At 54.9% G+C, this 14,741-nt stretch overlaps 1 protein-coding gene across 4 annotated transcripts in view; it reads right to left on the reverse strand.

Annotated features, from left to right (window-relative positions):
- MGRN1 (mahogunin ring finger 1) overlaps positions 1-14,741 on the reverse strand; it is a 55,128-nt gene that overhangs the window by 17,121 nt on the left and 23,266 nt on the right. For all 4 annotated transcript variants that reach the window (XM_043560654.1, XM_043560655.1, XM_043560656.1 and 1 more), the window contains exons 2-8: positions 14,616-14,734; positions 12,890-12,978; positions 12,163-12,309; positions 10,063-10,180; positions 3,624-3,690; positions 2,922-2,971; positions 510-557 (exon numbers count right to left, since the gene is read on the reverse strand). In XM_043560654.1, the coding sequence (XP_043416589.1) occupies positions 510-557; positions 2,922-2,971; positions 3,624-3,690; positions 10,063-10,180; positions 12,163-12,309; positions 12,890-12,978; positions 14,616-14,734 (638 nt within the window). The remainder of the gene's footprint in view (positions 1-509; positions 558-2,921; positions 2,972-3,623; positions 3,691-10,062; positions 10,181-12,162; positions 12,310-12,889; positions 12,979-14,615; positions 14,735-14,741) is intronic.

The raw sequence follows: 14,741 nt of genomic DNA on the forward strand, positions 1-14,741 counted from the left end.
GGACCTGGTTCCCAGGGCAGTCGTGGTTTGAAATTCTGTCCACCCGCACCTCAGGGAATGGGCCCCATGCCAGGAGAAGGGCAGAGAATCTGCTACCTGCCCAGCCCAACCAGTAGCACGGGCAATAGGACGGGAGGCCCAGTGGTTCTGCCCCCTGGGGGGCATGGTGCCAACCTCTATATGGGCCAGGCAACCATACCCTCTGCCCACCTTACCATCCCCCTCCCCAGAGAAAAACTACTTAGAACCCACCAGTCACGAGCTGCACAAGAGTGACCAGTCAGCCCTTACACTGACCAAGTTCAGAAGCGGCCTGAGCTGCTGTGTTTCCCACACGGGTCTATGGACCACAAACACGCCCTGTGCAGCTAGACGAGACTCGGGGCTAGGAGTCAATGCTGGGACACGGGCACATGCACACACCCGAGGAGGCAGATCCAGACTTCCCAGGGCCCAGATGATGACCCTGGAGTCAAAAGGGATCTTGATGTTTCTTCTACCAGACTTACAATTTGCTTCTGCTTTAAAGGTTTCACAGAGAAGCTACCGTCGACGTGCTACAGGGGAGAAAGACCCAGAGATCAACTCAGTCAAGCGGGTACCACTTAGCACTCTGCTTGGCAAGCTGCAGGCCGTTCCCCAGCCGTTCCCCACCCACAGCTGAAGGACGGAGCCCAGCCAGTGTCTCCAAATGTGGCCCTCTGACTGGGCCTCGAAACTACCTAGAGGACCACCTCCTGGGTCCGCCCTGACGCAAGTAACCCACTTTCTCTGGGTAGTTCTCTTAAGCACATTCAGGTTTATGACCATCGGCTGGAGTTCTTAGAGCCTCCCAATAGCAAGAAGCAGCACCTGGATGCCAAGAACTAAGACAACCGAGTTCTAACCCCGAAAGGGCACGGCCCAGCCAGGAAGATAAAGCATGCACACGCACACGAGACGAGGCACGCACACGTACACAGGAAAGCCCCAAGTCTAAACACGCCAAGAACTAAAGAGGATAGATGTGTCTGGTGGTATCTGGGGAGGCACACCACCGGGAGATGGAGGAGGTTAATTAAGGGACAAGACCTGAGATCTTGCAACAACACCAGTTGCCCCTCCGAGTCAACAGAGACCAACACTAGGCATTTTCAGGATGACGGACTCCAAAAATAAAGCAGTTTCTCATTGGGCTCTAGACTGGAAAGGCCAACGGCATGTTTGCCATTGACGGCCCCTAACTCCGCCAGAGCAACCAACGCACAGGAAACACCATCCCTTCTGACAAGGCCGGGCTTGGGGAGCGTAGCTGGTGAGGGAGAGGCCTAACCTCTGCCCTGGTCGCTCTGTGTCACCAGCCCCTGGGGCTGGGCAGGGGGAGGCAGGGGGCACAAGACAGATGATTTAAAAAGGGGCCTCAGGGGGCGCCTGGGTGGCGCAGTCGGTTAAGCGTCCGACTTCAGCCAGGTCACGATCTCGCGGTCCGTGAGTTCGAGCCCCGCGTCGGGCTCTGGGCTGATGGCTCGGAGCCTGGAGCCTGTTTCTGATTCTGTGTCTCCCTCTCTCTCTGCCCCTCCCCCGTTCATGCTCTGTCTCTCTCTGTCCCAAAAATAAATAAACATTAAAAAAAAAAAAAAAAAATTTAAAAAGGGGCCTCAGGCCCAGCTGCACTAATCCCTGGGGTGTCTGGAAAGACCCAGATCACAGGGAGGAGTTGGGCACTGCCCTTAATGCTCTCAAGGATGCAGACACACACCGGGCTGAGAAGGCTGGGGGCTGGGGGTCAGCAGATGCCCACGTGCAGTGCAAAGCCCAGAAGAAGCCGCCTGAGCCTGCTTTCCTCATGGGGTCCCTGATCCTCATCCACCCAGGCCACAGGCCGGTGCTGAAAACACTTTACAATCTCAAAGTGCAGGCCAATGTTCTGGGGATGTGGGGCTGTCAGCCATGGCCTTCTCCAACAGGGACTCACCCCACCACCTCCAGCAAGGGTCTCGGTGAGCAGGGATCTGCTCCCAACACAGCCACGCACATGCTTGCTGCGTGAACACACACACAACTGCTGGCCCCCATGAATAGCAGTGACCCCATGACATCCTAACACGGAGACAATGGGGAGGCTGACAATCCCCACCACCACAGCCAACACACCCACCGCACCCTAAGTACTGTGGCCACGACACACGAACAGCAGGGGAGACTGGGAACTCAGGTCCACACAGACGAACGAACATCTAAGTTCAAATACACATCAGGCCGAAGGTAGCATTAAGTGAATCCTTGGACGTAAATGGCCTCTTATATGTGAGGCATCCCCAACTCAGGGACCCCAGGAGGGCCTAGATGTGACCCAAGGACACGACAAACAATGGGCCCAGTTCTGTCCGCACAGACACCAGAAGTAAGTACAACAAATATCTGCCCCAAAAGTCTGAAAGGCCGCAGTGGGACGTGAGGTCAACCCAGCTCCGTGGGACCAGGGTGACACAGCCACCTGGAGGGACGGCACAGCAGGCATGCAAGGACCAGGCCAGGCTAACAGGTTCCCATGGCCCTGGTGGGAAAGGTGGGGGTCCTGGGTGGTGACAACCCTGGGTGACCCCTCCACATCCCAGAGAGAAGCTGGTCTGTGAGCAGAGTCCTCCACGGGGGTGTCTGCGCCCCTATGCTGGCAGGTTACAGGGGGTTCTACAGGAGATGCCCCCTTACCACACACCAGACACCCTTTGAAAACCCTCCCGCAGGGGATGCTGCTTTGAAGCCCAGCCTCCTGGAGCCCAGAATATGTGGAGAGCCTCCCACCTGCCCTGAACGTCAGGGCACTAAGCCCATTTGGCCAAGGCCCAGACCCCAAGTTCAAACTTCTAGTTTCAAAACAGCACCCCTCTGCCCAGCGCTCCCAAGTCACAGTCAGAGTTAAGGGGCAGGGTGGCACTCACCTTTTCAAAGGCAGCCAAGAGCACGTGGGCGTGGCCGGTCACCTCCACAACTGCCCGGGGGAAAGAGGAACGGGTGGTCACAGCTGGCCTCAGTCCCTCCTCTGCCCCCCACCCTGAACTTCTTCCTAGCTGGTGCTTTCCCGGGCTCTCTGCCAGAGACCCCAAAACCTGGGGAGGACCGTCCTCATCTTGCCTTCCTTTGCCTGGGGGCCCACTGCTCCCTCTGGCCACGTCTCCACGGCTGGCTCTGCACAGAGGGACATTTCCGCAGGGCCGAGGAGCTGGGACTCGGCCGGCAGGGCTCCCACGCTGGGGGCTGGGGGGCTGCAGCCCACAGCAGTGGCAAGCCCGGCAGGAGGACACAGGGCCGGTCAGCCAATGAGCGTGGCCGCCCCGCTCTCCGGTCTTCCATCAACCCGCTGGGGGCGGACATAAAACCTGAGGCCTGTCTAGCGGCTGCTACCACAGTGGAAGCCAAGCAGCCGGCAATTCCTGAGTCGGGAGAAGGAGCTGAAGGGAGGGCCCCACAGCCCAGGAGGGGGCCCGACAGACGGACAGCTTGGGGCTTGAACCCTACGGCCTTAAAAGTGCTAAGTGGGCTGAGCCAACATCTTTCATCACGTCTGGAATCAACTCCTCGGCTGATTGAGGAGAGAAGCGTCCACGGCCTGGAAGGGGGATGCACAAGGGAAGGCCGCTCACCATCTCCTTCATCTACCACGGCCTGGATGACCACTGGAAACACGCCCCGGTCCAGGTCAAAGTTCAACTGAGGAGAAAGCGAAGAGAGAACAGTCAGACTGAGCTGGAGGGAGGAGGCGCGGTGAGCAGGATGGCGTCGCGGCAGAGCTCACGCAGACACAGACAAAATGGCGAGGGAAGACAGACGTCAGGCTGCACTTTTCCCCTTTCGGCGAAATAGATAAAAATGACTGACGTGGCAAACACGTGTAACTCAGTGGCATTGAGTACATTTGTAAGGCCACGTTCACCACCTCCACCATCCATTTCCAGAACACTCTTCATGTCCCCACAGGAACCCTGTCCCCATCACCACTCGCTCCCCAGCCCTCCCCACCTGCTAAGCCCCACTGTGTCCATAGGTACGTCCGGTCTGGGCATCGATTTTTTCTGTCTGGCCTCCTTCAGTGAGCACCATGTTTTCAAGGTTCACCCATGCCACACGCGTGCCAGTGCTCCCTCCCTAAGGCTGAGTGACACTCCCACCACACAGCCAGACCACACTCGACCACTCCCAGCTAAGGGACACCTGGGCTGTTCCCCTTTGGGTGCCACGAGCACCGAAGGACAGCATCCATCTGAGCCATTTTCCGTTCTCCTGGGTGGACACTAGAGGAGAAGGGAGCGGCGACACCGTGGCAGGCGGATGAGCTCAAGGACAAACCCTCTCTCACTTTTCCTTCTCCTCCGTGGCTCCCAGCTGCCCCCTGGCCAAAGACCGCTCTCCTCCCCACATGTGTCTCCCTGCGCGTAGTCCACATCGGCTCACCAGCAGGGCCACAGGACAGAGGTGACCACTGCGGTCACCCGAAGCAGGGCTGCAAGGGGAGGCCCAGAAGGTGCCTGTGGGTCTCAGGCTGCCAGTGGGAGGCGGGACTGGGAGGGGCCAGGTGTTAGGATGGAGTCTGGCTCCACCACCCAAGCCTCAGTTTCCCTGTCTGTAAAAGAGGGATAAAAGCTATGCCCAGTGACCATGGTGGTCAACAAAACATGCCATGAACACCAGCCATGCAAAGCTCGGCATGTTCAGGCAGCAGGAGCTGAGGAGGACAGTGGCCTGGGAAAGCCTCACAGAGACACAGGCCATGGATTCCCAGGAACGCAGGACTACAGGAAACCATGTGCACACCAGCTGCACGCGGGGCGGTGAAGAATGTATTCAGGACAGGACCCAGCCAGGCCGCAGGCTCACGGCAGCCTCAGGGTACAGGGAGCCTGAAAACCAGCAAAGAAGCCACTCCAACCACTAGGATATCTCAAAAGATGCCCACACTACAATGCAGTAAAACAAGTTATGCTTATGTGGGGATGGGGCTCTATGGGAAATCTCTATACCTTCTTCTCAACTGTGCTGTGAACCTGAAACTACTATGAAAACTAGCCTTAAAAAATAAAATTAAAAAGCAAACCATAACCAAGAGAAATAAAAACACACACCCACACCAAAATTTGTATAGCGACGTTCAGAATGGCATTACTCCTAAGAACCCAAAGGTGAAGACAACTTAAGCACCCATCAGCTGGTGAACAGATGAACTGGGCATGGTCCAACCACACAGCGGAGTATCGTGAGCCGTGGAAAGGAATGACGTGCTGACAACTGCTACCACCTGCGTGAGACACGCGCTCAGCGACAGAAGCCAGTCACAAAAGGTCGCACAGTGTATGACTGTTTATTTGAAACTTCCAGAACAAGCACATCCACGGTGATGGAAGTAGATGAGTGGTTGCCAGGGGCTGAGGGGGAGGCTGGGGAAGGAATGCGGACAGGCAGAGCGTTTCTTCTGGGGGTGACAGAAGTGGACTGGGGTTACATGGTGGTGATGGCTGCACAACTCTATGAATACAGACCTTCTACGGTGGGGTCACATCTCGAGAAACCCCTCAGAAGTTCAAAGTATGAGAAGTCAAAAACGCACTTAATAATACACCTCGCAGAACTTGAACACGCTCAAAAACATCAGCCTACAGCTGGTAAAACCACCTAACACAAAGCCGATCTCATAATTTAGTGCTGAGTATCTCACATGATGTACTGAATGCTGTAGTGAAGGAGGAAAACAGAATGGCCACCAGTTTGTGGTCATTTACGCTCGTGACCATGTGGCTGACCAGAAGCCATGACTCCTGACACCTAGAGTTCTGAGCGAGGACTCCATTGCTAGCCCAGGGAAAGGGGACAATTCAGACTTCGAAGTGCAGTTTCTATCCAATGTGCGTTGCTTCTGTACCATCGTAAAGTCGAAAACTCTTAGGTTGAACCATCTGAAGTCAGGGACTATCTCTACGGTAAATATCACCAAACTGTACACTTTAAAGGGGTGAAAATTAGACCTCAATAAGCTGTTTAAAAAAACAAGAGACATCATATGAGGACTTTAAGATGCACAACAGATGAACATAGGGAAGGGAAGCAAAAATAATATAAAAACAGGGAGGGGGACAGAAGACTCTTAAATTTGGAGAACATACAGAGAGTTACTGGAGGGGCTGTAGGAGGGGGGATGGGCTAAATGGGGAAGGGGCACTAAGGAATCTACTCCTGAAATCATTGTTGCACTATATGCTAACATGGATGTAAATTTAAATACATACATACATACATACATACATACATACATACATACATAGAAAGGAGAAGGCCAGAGGAAGTGGCTCTGGGAATTAAAGCAGAAAGGTAAAGCCAGCAGGCAACAACGCAGTGGAGACAAGAGTACTTATCCTCTGGAAATGTATCCACACACACTGTTCACTGCATTCATGCACAGGTAAGAGCTTTGCCTTCAAGGAGTATGTACTTCAAAGGGAAAACATAGGTTTTTGAATTTAGATAACTCATTATGTGTAATGATGTATCAGAAAATGACTTTCAATGATTGTGGGGGAGAAAAACAAGCTACAGAATAATATTTCTACGCATGACTGCATCTTTACGACAAACAAATGCACATGAGAGAAAAGTCTGGAATACACCCCCTAAATGATCAGAAGTGGTTGCCTCTGGAGAGGATTCAACTGGAGCGCGTTTTGCCTTACAAATTCTGTATAATTTGCACATTTTACAATAAGCATACATTACTGTTGTAATCTTTAAATAGGCAAATCCAGGAAAATGGCTAGAAAGGAGGATGGCGAGAGGGCAGTTAGCGGTGTCTGGGACATCCCTGGCTATCACCACTAGGGGGGGCTCCTGGCACGTGGCGGGTGGAGGCCAAGGATCAACATCCCACAGTGCCCAGGACAGCACTCACCACAGAGAATGATCTGGGCCCCAGGGCTCAACAGCACTGAGACTGAGAAGCCCTGGTTGAGGAAAAATCTGGGTTTGGTGCCCGAGTATCTGTCAGGCTTCTAACACCTGCCAATGTCCGCTTCAGCACCTTCGGCAGTCAATGACACAGTGACAGGACATCATAACAGCTGGCTCTCCATACAGCTTAACTTCCAGAACCTTTTACCTATGGCAAGTTTAAGCAGTTTCCCAACTATGGTAATAACTGATACAGTTTCCTTTTATTTATTTTTTTTTTTAATTTTTTTTTTCAACATTTATTTATTTTTGGGACAGAGAGAGACAGAGCATGAACAGGGGAGGGGCAGAGAGAGAGGGAGACACAGAATCGGAAACAGGCTCCAGACTCTGAGCCATCAGCCCAGAGCCTGACGCAGGGCTCGAACTCACGGACCGCGAGATCGTGACCTGGCTGAAGTCGGACGCTTAACCGACTGCGCCACCCAGGCACCCCCAGTTTCCTTTTAAAAACACATGTAGGGGCACATGAGTGGCTCAGTCAGTTGAGTGTCTGACTTTAGCTTGGGTCATGATCTCGAGGTTTGTGGGTTCGAGCCCCGCATTGGGCTTTGTGCTGACAGCTTGGAGCCTGGAGCCTGCTTCGGATTCTGTGTCTCCCTCTCTCTCTCTCTCTCTGCCCCTCCCCTGCTCATACTCCGTCTCTTTCTCCCTCTCAAGAATAAATAAACGTTTAAAAAAAAAAAAAAGAAGAAGAAGAAGAGGGGCGCCAGGGAGGCTCAGTCAGTTGAGCGTCTGACTTGGGTCAGGTCATGATCTCACAGAATGTGGTGGTTCAAGTCCTGCATCTGGCTCTGCGTTGACTGCCTGGAGCATGCTTCGGATTCTGTGCCTCCCTTTCTCTCTGCCCTTCCCCTGCTGGCACTCTGTCTCTCTCTCCCTCTCAAAAATAAATAAACATTACACAAAATTTTTTGAAGAAAAAATATAAATACACGTAATAGAGGGGAGAATGGAAATCACCGCTTAATGGGTGCAGAGTTTCCCGCTGGGGTGATGAAAATGTTCTGGGACTGCACAGAGGTACGCATACAGGACTGTACTAAATGTCATAATGGCAAACTTTGTTCTGTGTATTCTATCGCCAAAAAAAAAAAAAAAAAGACAAAGAAAAAAAAAACACAAACGAAGTGAGTTGATTTCAAAAACACACTAGCTGCGGTGATCACCAGAGAAGGCAAAGGCAAGGAAAGGTCCTGGGGTGACTCCACACTGGACAGGCCCGGAGTGGCCACCACCACTCCACGTGGCGCCTACCACCACCCCAGCCATGGCCGCGTTGCCACATGCTGATGACCTGGGATGTGGGCCTCCTGAAGCTCTAAGGGAGGAAAGGGGGTGCCCGTGTGTGGCACTTCAGACTGGTTTACGAGCCAGGTGTGCCCCCAGGACAACTGGCCTCACTGGGGGCTATCACCCGAAGTGCTGGCTGACTCAGCACACCTACAAATGCACAAGGACCTGTTCTGCGGCCAAAATACCAAGGGACGCACTACACACAGAGGTCACCAAACAGATGCGGGCTCAACCCGGTCCTCCCCACAACGACCGCAGGGTGAGGGCACCCACGTGTCTGAATAGCCCCTTGCTGCCCTCTCAGCCCCCCTCTCCTTAAGGAGCAGCTCTCCTGCATTCACAGGAGGGCGGGCAGGACTGCGTGCAGCCGCTGGGTATCCCAGCCAGCAGTGTGTGGACACTGAGATGGAGCCATGTGCTGGAACGAGGCCGGGGGCGGGGCTGTCCCAAGGCCTGGCTGTCCAGCTCTTCCTGGGGCTCCAAAAGCCCCATCCTTCTTTCAGAAGACTTCCTCACATGAGCAGTAGAGGCAGCTTCTGCTGCTGGCCGCCAAAGCGCCCTGACGAACGAGAGCAAACACCACGGTGTGGCCTTCACCTTCTGACACAGCTCATGACCCAGAACCCACCTGCCCAGCTCCTACACCATCCCACGCCCCGCTGCCTCCACTCCTTCCCCATAATGTACTTCAGTAATACATGACTACCTTCTTTAAAAACTAGAGAATTCAGCCAAGTGAGAGCAGCCTGATACAAAAGGCCACCTATCATATGATTCCATTTATATAAAACATCCAGAAAGTACATGAGGACTTACCAGGGGCTGGGACTACAAACTAGGATTAACTAAGAATGGGCATGAGGGACCCTACTGGCAGGACGGAAACATTCTAGAACTGGACTGTGGTGACCACAGCATAATTCATGAATTTACTAAAAATCGCTGGATTATACACTTAAAAGGGGTGAGTTTTATGGTATGCAAATTCTACCTTAAAAGACCTGTTCAAACAACTCAGACACATATATACTGCTGGCACTCACACTGTTCACGTGCAGAATGGGCTTGTGCGTGTGTAACGCAGGACTCTTTGTCTTATATCAAGACCCTGCGCAGAAATAACCACCATGTAGTTCATGGGCATCTTCTCCAGTTTCTCCTTGAGCTTTATACACACATACGGACACCTGCGGAAATGGCTTTGTGCATCTCTCTTGTCGCGTGCGTGAAATTATACTGCACCTCTGTCTGCAACAGACTCTTCTCCAGACCCAGGAGGGGCTTTCGGTACCGGTGTGTACGGTACACACAGATCCCTTCCACCTGCTGGGGCTGCACGGCATCCCGTTACGGAAACGAACCACGGTGCCCATATGATCATATGGTTCCCGTAACATCAGTGAATAAGCAATCCCTTTGTCACGGACAGACAGGTTATGTCCAAATTTTGCTGTTACAGACAAAGCTCCCATTGCCATCCTTCATGTGATAGAAACTGCCAGCCCCAGCCAAGAACCAGAAGGTGGAAGGGACCCTGCCAGACTGCAGTCCCACAGCCCCGACAAGGCACCACCCAAGCCGCTAACTGGAGCCTCTAACTGCTGGCGCTCTGTCCGTCCTCAATCATCCAGTCTAGCCAACACTCAAATCACACCCCGCTCCCTGGTCCAGCGCACGCCCGACTGAGCACACATACACTCCTGAGGCTTATCAGCCACTCGAGGAATGTGAGCAGACAGGCCTGTGGCGATCGGATGGTGATCGGGAGAGGGCTGGTGACGGGGGCCAGGTTACCTCATCATCCTTCCACTCGGAGAAGTCGATCTTGAAGGAGGGCAGGGAAAACTGCTGGCTCACCCCTCTCTTGTAGTGGACGGTCTCGGACTGCAGGGCAGGGCTCCTGGGGCTGTACCTGAAGGGGCAGGAGAGAGAAAGGCCGCTGAGACTGTGCCCAGAGCAAATGGTCTGTTGTGCCCGGTCCTCAGTCTCAGTCCCCTGCCAGCCCAGGACCTGTGAGGCAGGGGCTGGCAGCCACCGGTCTGTGGGGACCGAGCAGAAATCAGACGTGAGGACCCCCTTCTTCACCTGCGAGTCCTCACCCTCCCCCGGCGAGGCAGGGCCCTCGGTCTATTTGCCTCCAGCCCTGCCTGGTAACTCACCTGCTTACAAGTCCTCTGGGGCCCACACCTGCCCCACAACTGCCTTTCCAGATCTGGCTGCGCTTTTCCATTTGGCTTTTGAGGTGCGTTTACTTTAGTGAACAAACATGGTACAAACATGTGCCCGGCATGCCGTGTCCCCACAGCCCACCCTCACGCTCGCTCCCTGCCACAGGCTTCTCTGTCCCAGCCACAACCCACTAAGCACTCCCAGAAGAGCAGGGCATGTTCACGCCCGCGTGCATGGTGTCTGTTCTTGAGTATTCACACGGCGGCCCGCCTACACCGGCTCCCTCACTACTGATGGCTCCCAGCGCTGTCCCCTAACCGCCACACGCAGGGGTGCGGGGTTCTGCAAACATTGTATGGGCTCCACTGTGCGGTCACTAACTCTGATCCGACCAGGCGACCCGCTGGTGAAGACCAGACTCCAATATCTCGCTATTCCCAACGGTGCTCCCAGGACCCTCTCTACATACATCTTAGCCACGTATACGAGCACATTCCCAAGGTACGTTCCCAGAAAGGGTACATGCGTTTTCAATTCTGACCAACTCGGGCTTCTCCCCATTCAGGAATCCAACACACGGCGCTGACCTGCTTCCTCCACCCGCCCCACAGCAGCCACTCTTGGGGCTTCCCTCAGCCTCTTGGACAAAAGACACTCTGGAGAGCCTGACGGACTGGTGGGGGGCGGGGCTGCTCTTGTATGCACAAAGAGAGGGGGCCCCTCCACCCCCTGGAGGCCACAGGGCCTTTCTTCCCTGTGACATCCCAGCCCTGAGCCTGTGATAAAGCCACAGGCTAGGACTCTGCTCCCAAGCAGACCTGGGATTTTCTCTGGGACCTCAGATCTGCCCCCTTTTCTCACTTGTCAAGAAGCAGGGAGGAGACCAGGGAAGGAGCAGGAGGGTCACGCACACTGCAGCTCAAATGGAAACAGAATTTCCAGGCTCGGATAAAGGTGCTTGGGCACAGCCTTCTGGGTCCTAGAGATGGTCTTTGTTCCGTTGACTTCTATGTTCACCCCACTCAACTCCAGCAAACTGAGAAGGGAAGCAGGCTCCCAGCCACTCCCGCCAGGCCTCAGGAAGGGAAGAGAGGGGACAGAGCAGCATTTCTGTCTTCTGTCCCCAGTGGTGGAGCCCCCCGGGGGTTCAGGACAAAAGCTCCAGGGACGGCTAAGCTGTTTGCTCATGCATCCACTATCCTTCTGGGGGCACGTCTTCCAGGTCCAAATATGACACAGACCAAAGCCGAGCTGCGCACCTTGTCCTCTTGTTGCTGCAAGGGAGGGTGCGAGAGAGGGAGCCCCGAGTCCAGTGACCCGACGGACAAAGCGTTCACTCCCTGCAGGGATTGCTCCCCACAAACCCCAGCTACGGGTTTTCTCCAACAGCAGCACCAAGATCCTTATACCGACCACGAGGGGGCGGCTCCAGCCACCCCCACCCCCAGCTGAGGAAACTGAGGTACCAGCAGTCCCAATCCTTGATGCCTAAGCTCCAGCACCAGAGCCAGTCTGGCCTTCAGGTGTTTTTCTCCAACAGGACACAAGCGGGTATGTTTCTGCCCGTCTGTCTGAGTCTATGGTCACGCTGAAGTTACAGATTTCAAACTTTCGGGGCCAGCGAGACCCTTATTGCAAAGAAAACCTCCAAAATCTCAAACGCACAGCACGGACAACAGGAGCACAGCTGCCGGGCCAGCCGCCACCCAGGCCGCAGACACTCACACAGCCGTCCCGTTCAGGAACTCCTCCACCGCCTGGCAGTAGATGGTGATGGCCACGCGGGCGTCAGCATCAAAGGTGAACTCCAGGCTGTAGAGGACGCGCGGCTTCTCGCTGTCCTCGGAGGGGCTGTCAGCACCATCTTTGTACCTGCCGGGGAGCAGAGGGACAGAGGTGGCGGCCTCCACCCAGCACAGCAGGTGCGCCCCCCACGGGGCCCCTCAGAGGTGGCTGCCAGACGCGTGGAGGCCCACTCCCTGTTTGGGCAATAAGGCCGGACACTGCAGAGCCCTCCCTCCCTTGTGTCCCGCCCACAGAAAGAGAGGGGTCCTCTGGGTTTAGACGCAGCCCCAGACGTCTTCCAGGTTTAACGTGGTTCTTAGCCTGCTGACGTGCGAGGCCGGATCGCTGTTGGTCGTGGGGCCGTCCCGTGCACTGTGGGGTGCTCAGCAGCATCCCTGGTCTCTGCCCCCACAGGCCAGGGGCACCCAATCCCCCGAGTGAAAGCGTCTACGGACGCGGACCAACATCCCTGGGGGCACGGCCGGTTTGAAGACTGGAGTCCCATGAGCAGAGCCCTCTGTACTCACACCCTAGGAGCCCCTCTGGACTCGAGACCTGCCCGTGACCTTCTGGCTCCACAGCTGAGGGAGCAGGGACTGGGGCCACTAGCTGCTGCCTCCCCTCGCAGGCATCTGTGACCACAGCATGAGGCAGGGCGAAGGCTCACCTCACCAGTCGGAGAGAGTCTTTCCGGATGTTCACCAGGCTCCTCAGTGTCTTCACCGGCTCATGGGGGGCGGGGGTGACGTAAGGAAACTAGAAGGGAGAAACCCAAAGCCATGCCCGGTGATCCCCAGGATGTGACAGGGAGAGAAAACAGGGATGATCGGAGCACAGGCACGACTCTGTACACCCCAGCCCTTGCGCTCATTCGTACAGAAGGAAACCACAGGCCCAGCAGCCGCCACAAGGGACAAACAACAGGGACCAGAACCCTTAAGGATTCTGGCCACACAGATCCAGCCATGGTCCTCCAATTCCAGGGGGACTCTCAGCAAGCATAACCCGGCCCGAGGGACCCTGGGGCTCTGAGGCCATGTTCCCAGAGGCGGGACCTGGTGCCCACTGCTGTCCTGAATAAAGTGGGCCTGCAAGGTAAGGATGATGCTCAGGAAAGACTCTGGAAGGGACTCGCATGCAAACACGCACACACACACCCACACACACAGGGGAGCACTGGAAAATGGGAGATCTCTGGGAAATGTGCTGCAGCGGCATCAGCTCCTGCCCATGACAGTGCAGCACAGCTCTGGAAGATTCTGTCCTTGTGGAAGCCGAGGGAGGGAGGCACAGAGGACTGGAACCCCTTCCCGCCACTGCAGGGGAGTCTACGATGGCCTCAAAAGAAAAGTTTAAACAATAATAGATTTACGGGAGGTCTGTAAGAGCCAGGCCCTGCCTGCGAGCTGAGGCTTCGAAGACGGAAGGTGAGGTTGTTACTCTTGCTCTCACAGACTCAGGAGGGCAGGGGACTCAGCACAACCTGGAAGCCCCAGTGGTCCCATGGGTCGGGGAGGGCAGCACTCGAGGCCAAAGCTCCTCGCCTCCCACACACTAAAGGATCAAGATTTCATGTCAACCAGCTGTTCCACTGCTAAAACAGCCTAAAGACCCCCGGGCCAGTGGACACCTCATCCCCTGCCAGGACCAGGGACACCCCAGGACTCAGCAGCCTTGGGAAATGGAGTCCAGCATCTCCTGAAAGAGAGGGTCTCCTGCCTGGCTCCTCACCCACACTGAGGCCCACCATTTTAAAGTACAAGACCCAATCCCCTGGTCAGCACCCCCTCCCCAGAGGCCCTCACTAGTCCCTCTCGGTCTCTTTTGTCTCCATTCATGAATCTTTTCTTCACTGCCTGCATCCAGGAGGGAAGAGGGTAGGATATGTCCTCCATCCTCAGCCCCTGGAGGAGTCCTAGGCACCCAGCAGGTACCAAATGTGTGCTGGACAAATGGACAGCAGCATGTAAACGTGTGCTTCCCTGATGACTAACGAAAGTGCATTTGTAAAAATGCTCACTGGCCATGTGCATGTCTCTTTTGGGTCGCAACTCTCACCCACTGTTCTACAGAGTGTGGCTTCTGTTTTTTCTTTTTTAAAGAAAGTCATCCAAGAGGCCTGGGATCAAATCCATAACTATCCATAAGCCCCATAGCCTGGCTGCATTGGGCTCAGCAGTTGCTACCCTGTCCCCCAGTGAGCTATCTGCAGCCATCCAACCTCTAAGGGGACAGTGCCAGGACATGACCCCTGCACAGACATACACACATCCAGCCAGTAGCTCTGCCCATGTGAGGTGACTCAGTGCCTGCTTATCCTCAAAGCTAGCTATGGATAGCGGAGGGGAGGACCTCGCTGCCACTGCCCAGGTGCCTACCCCACTGTGACCCACCTGGACCGGGCGATTGCCCAGGAAATTCAGATCCATGTTCTCTCCAAAGAGGTAACCTTCAGGGTGAGGGGTGTCGAATTTCTCACCTCCCATGAAAAAGTGAGAGGCAAAGTAGTTTCCTGGTTA

The sequence above is a fragment of the Prionailurus bengalensis genome, chromosome E3 (genome assembly GCF_016509475.1).
Source record: "Prionailurus bengalensis isolate Pbe53 chromosome E3, Fcat_Pben_1.1_paternal_pri, whole genome shotgun sequence".
Classification (NCBI taxonomy): Eukaryota; Metazoa; Chordata; class Mammalia; order Carnivora; family Felidae; genus Prionailurus; species Prionailurus bengalensis.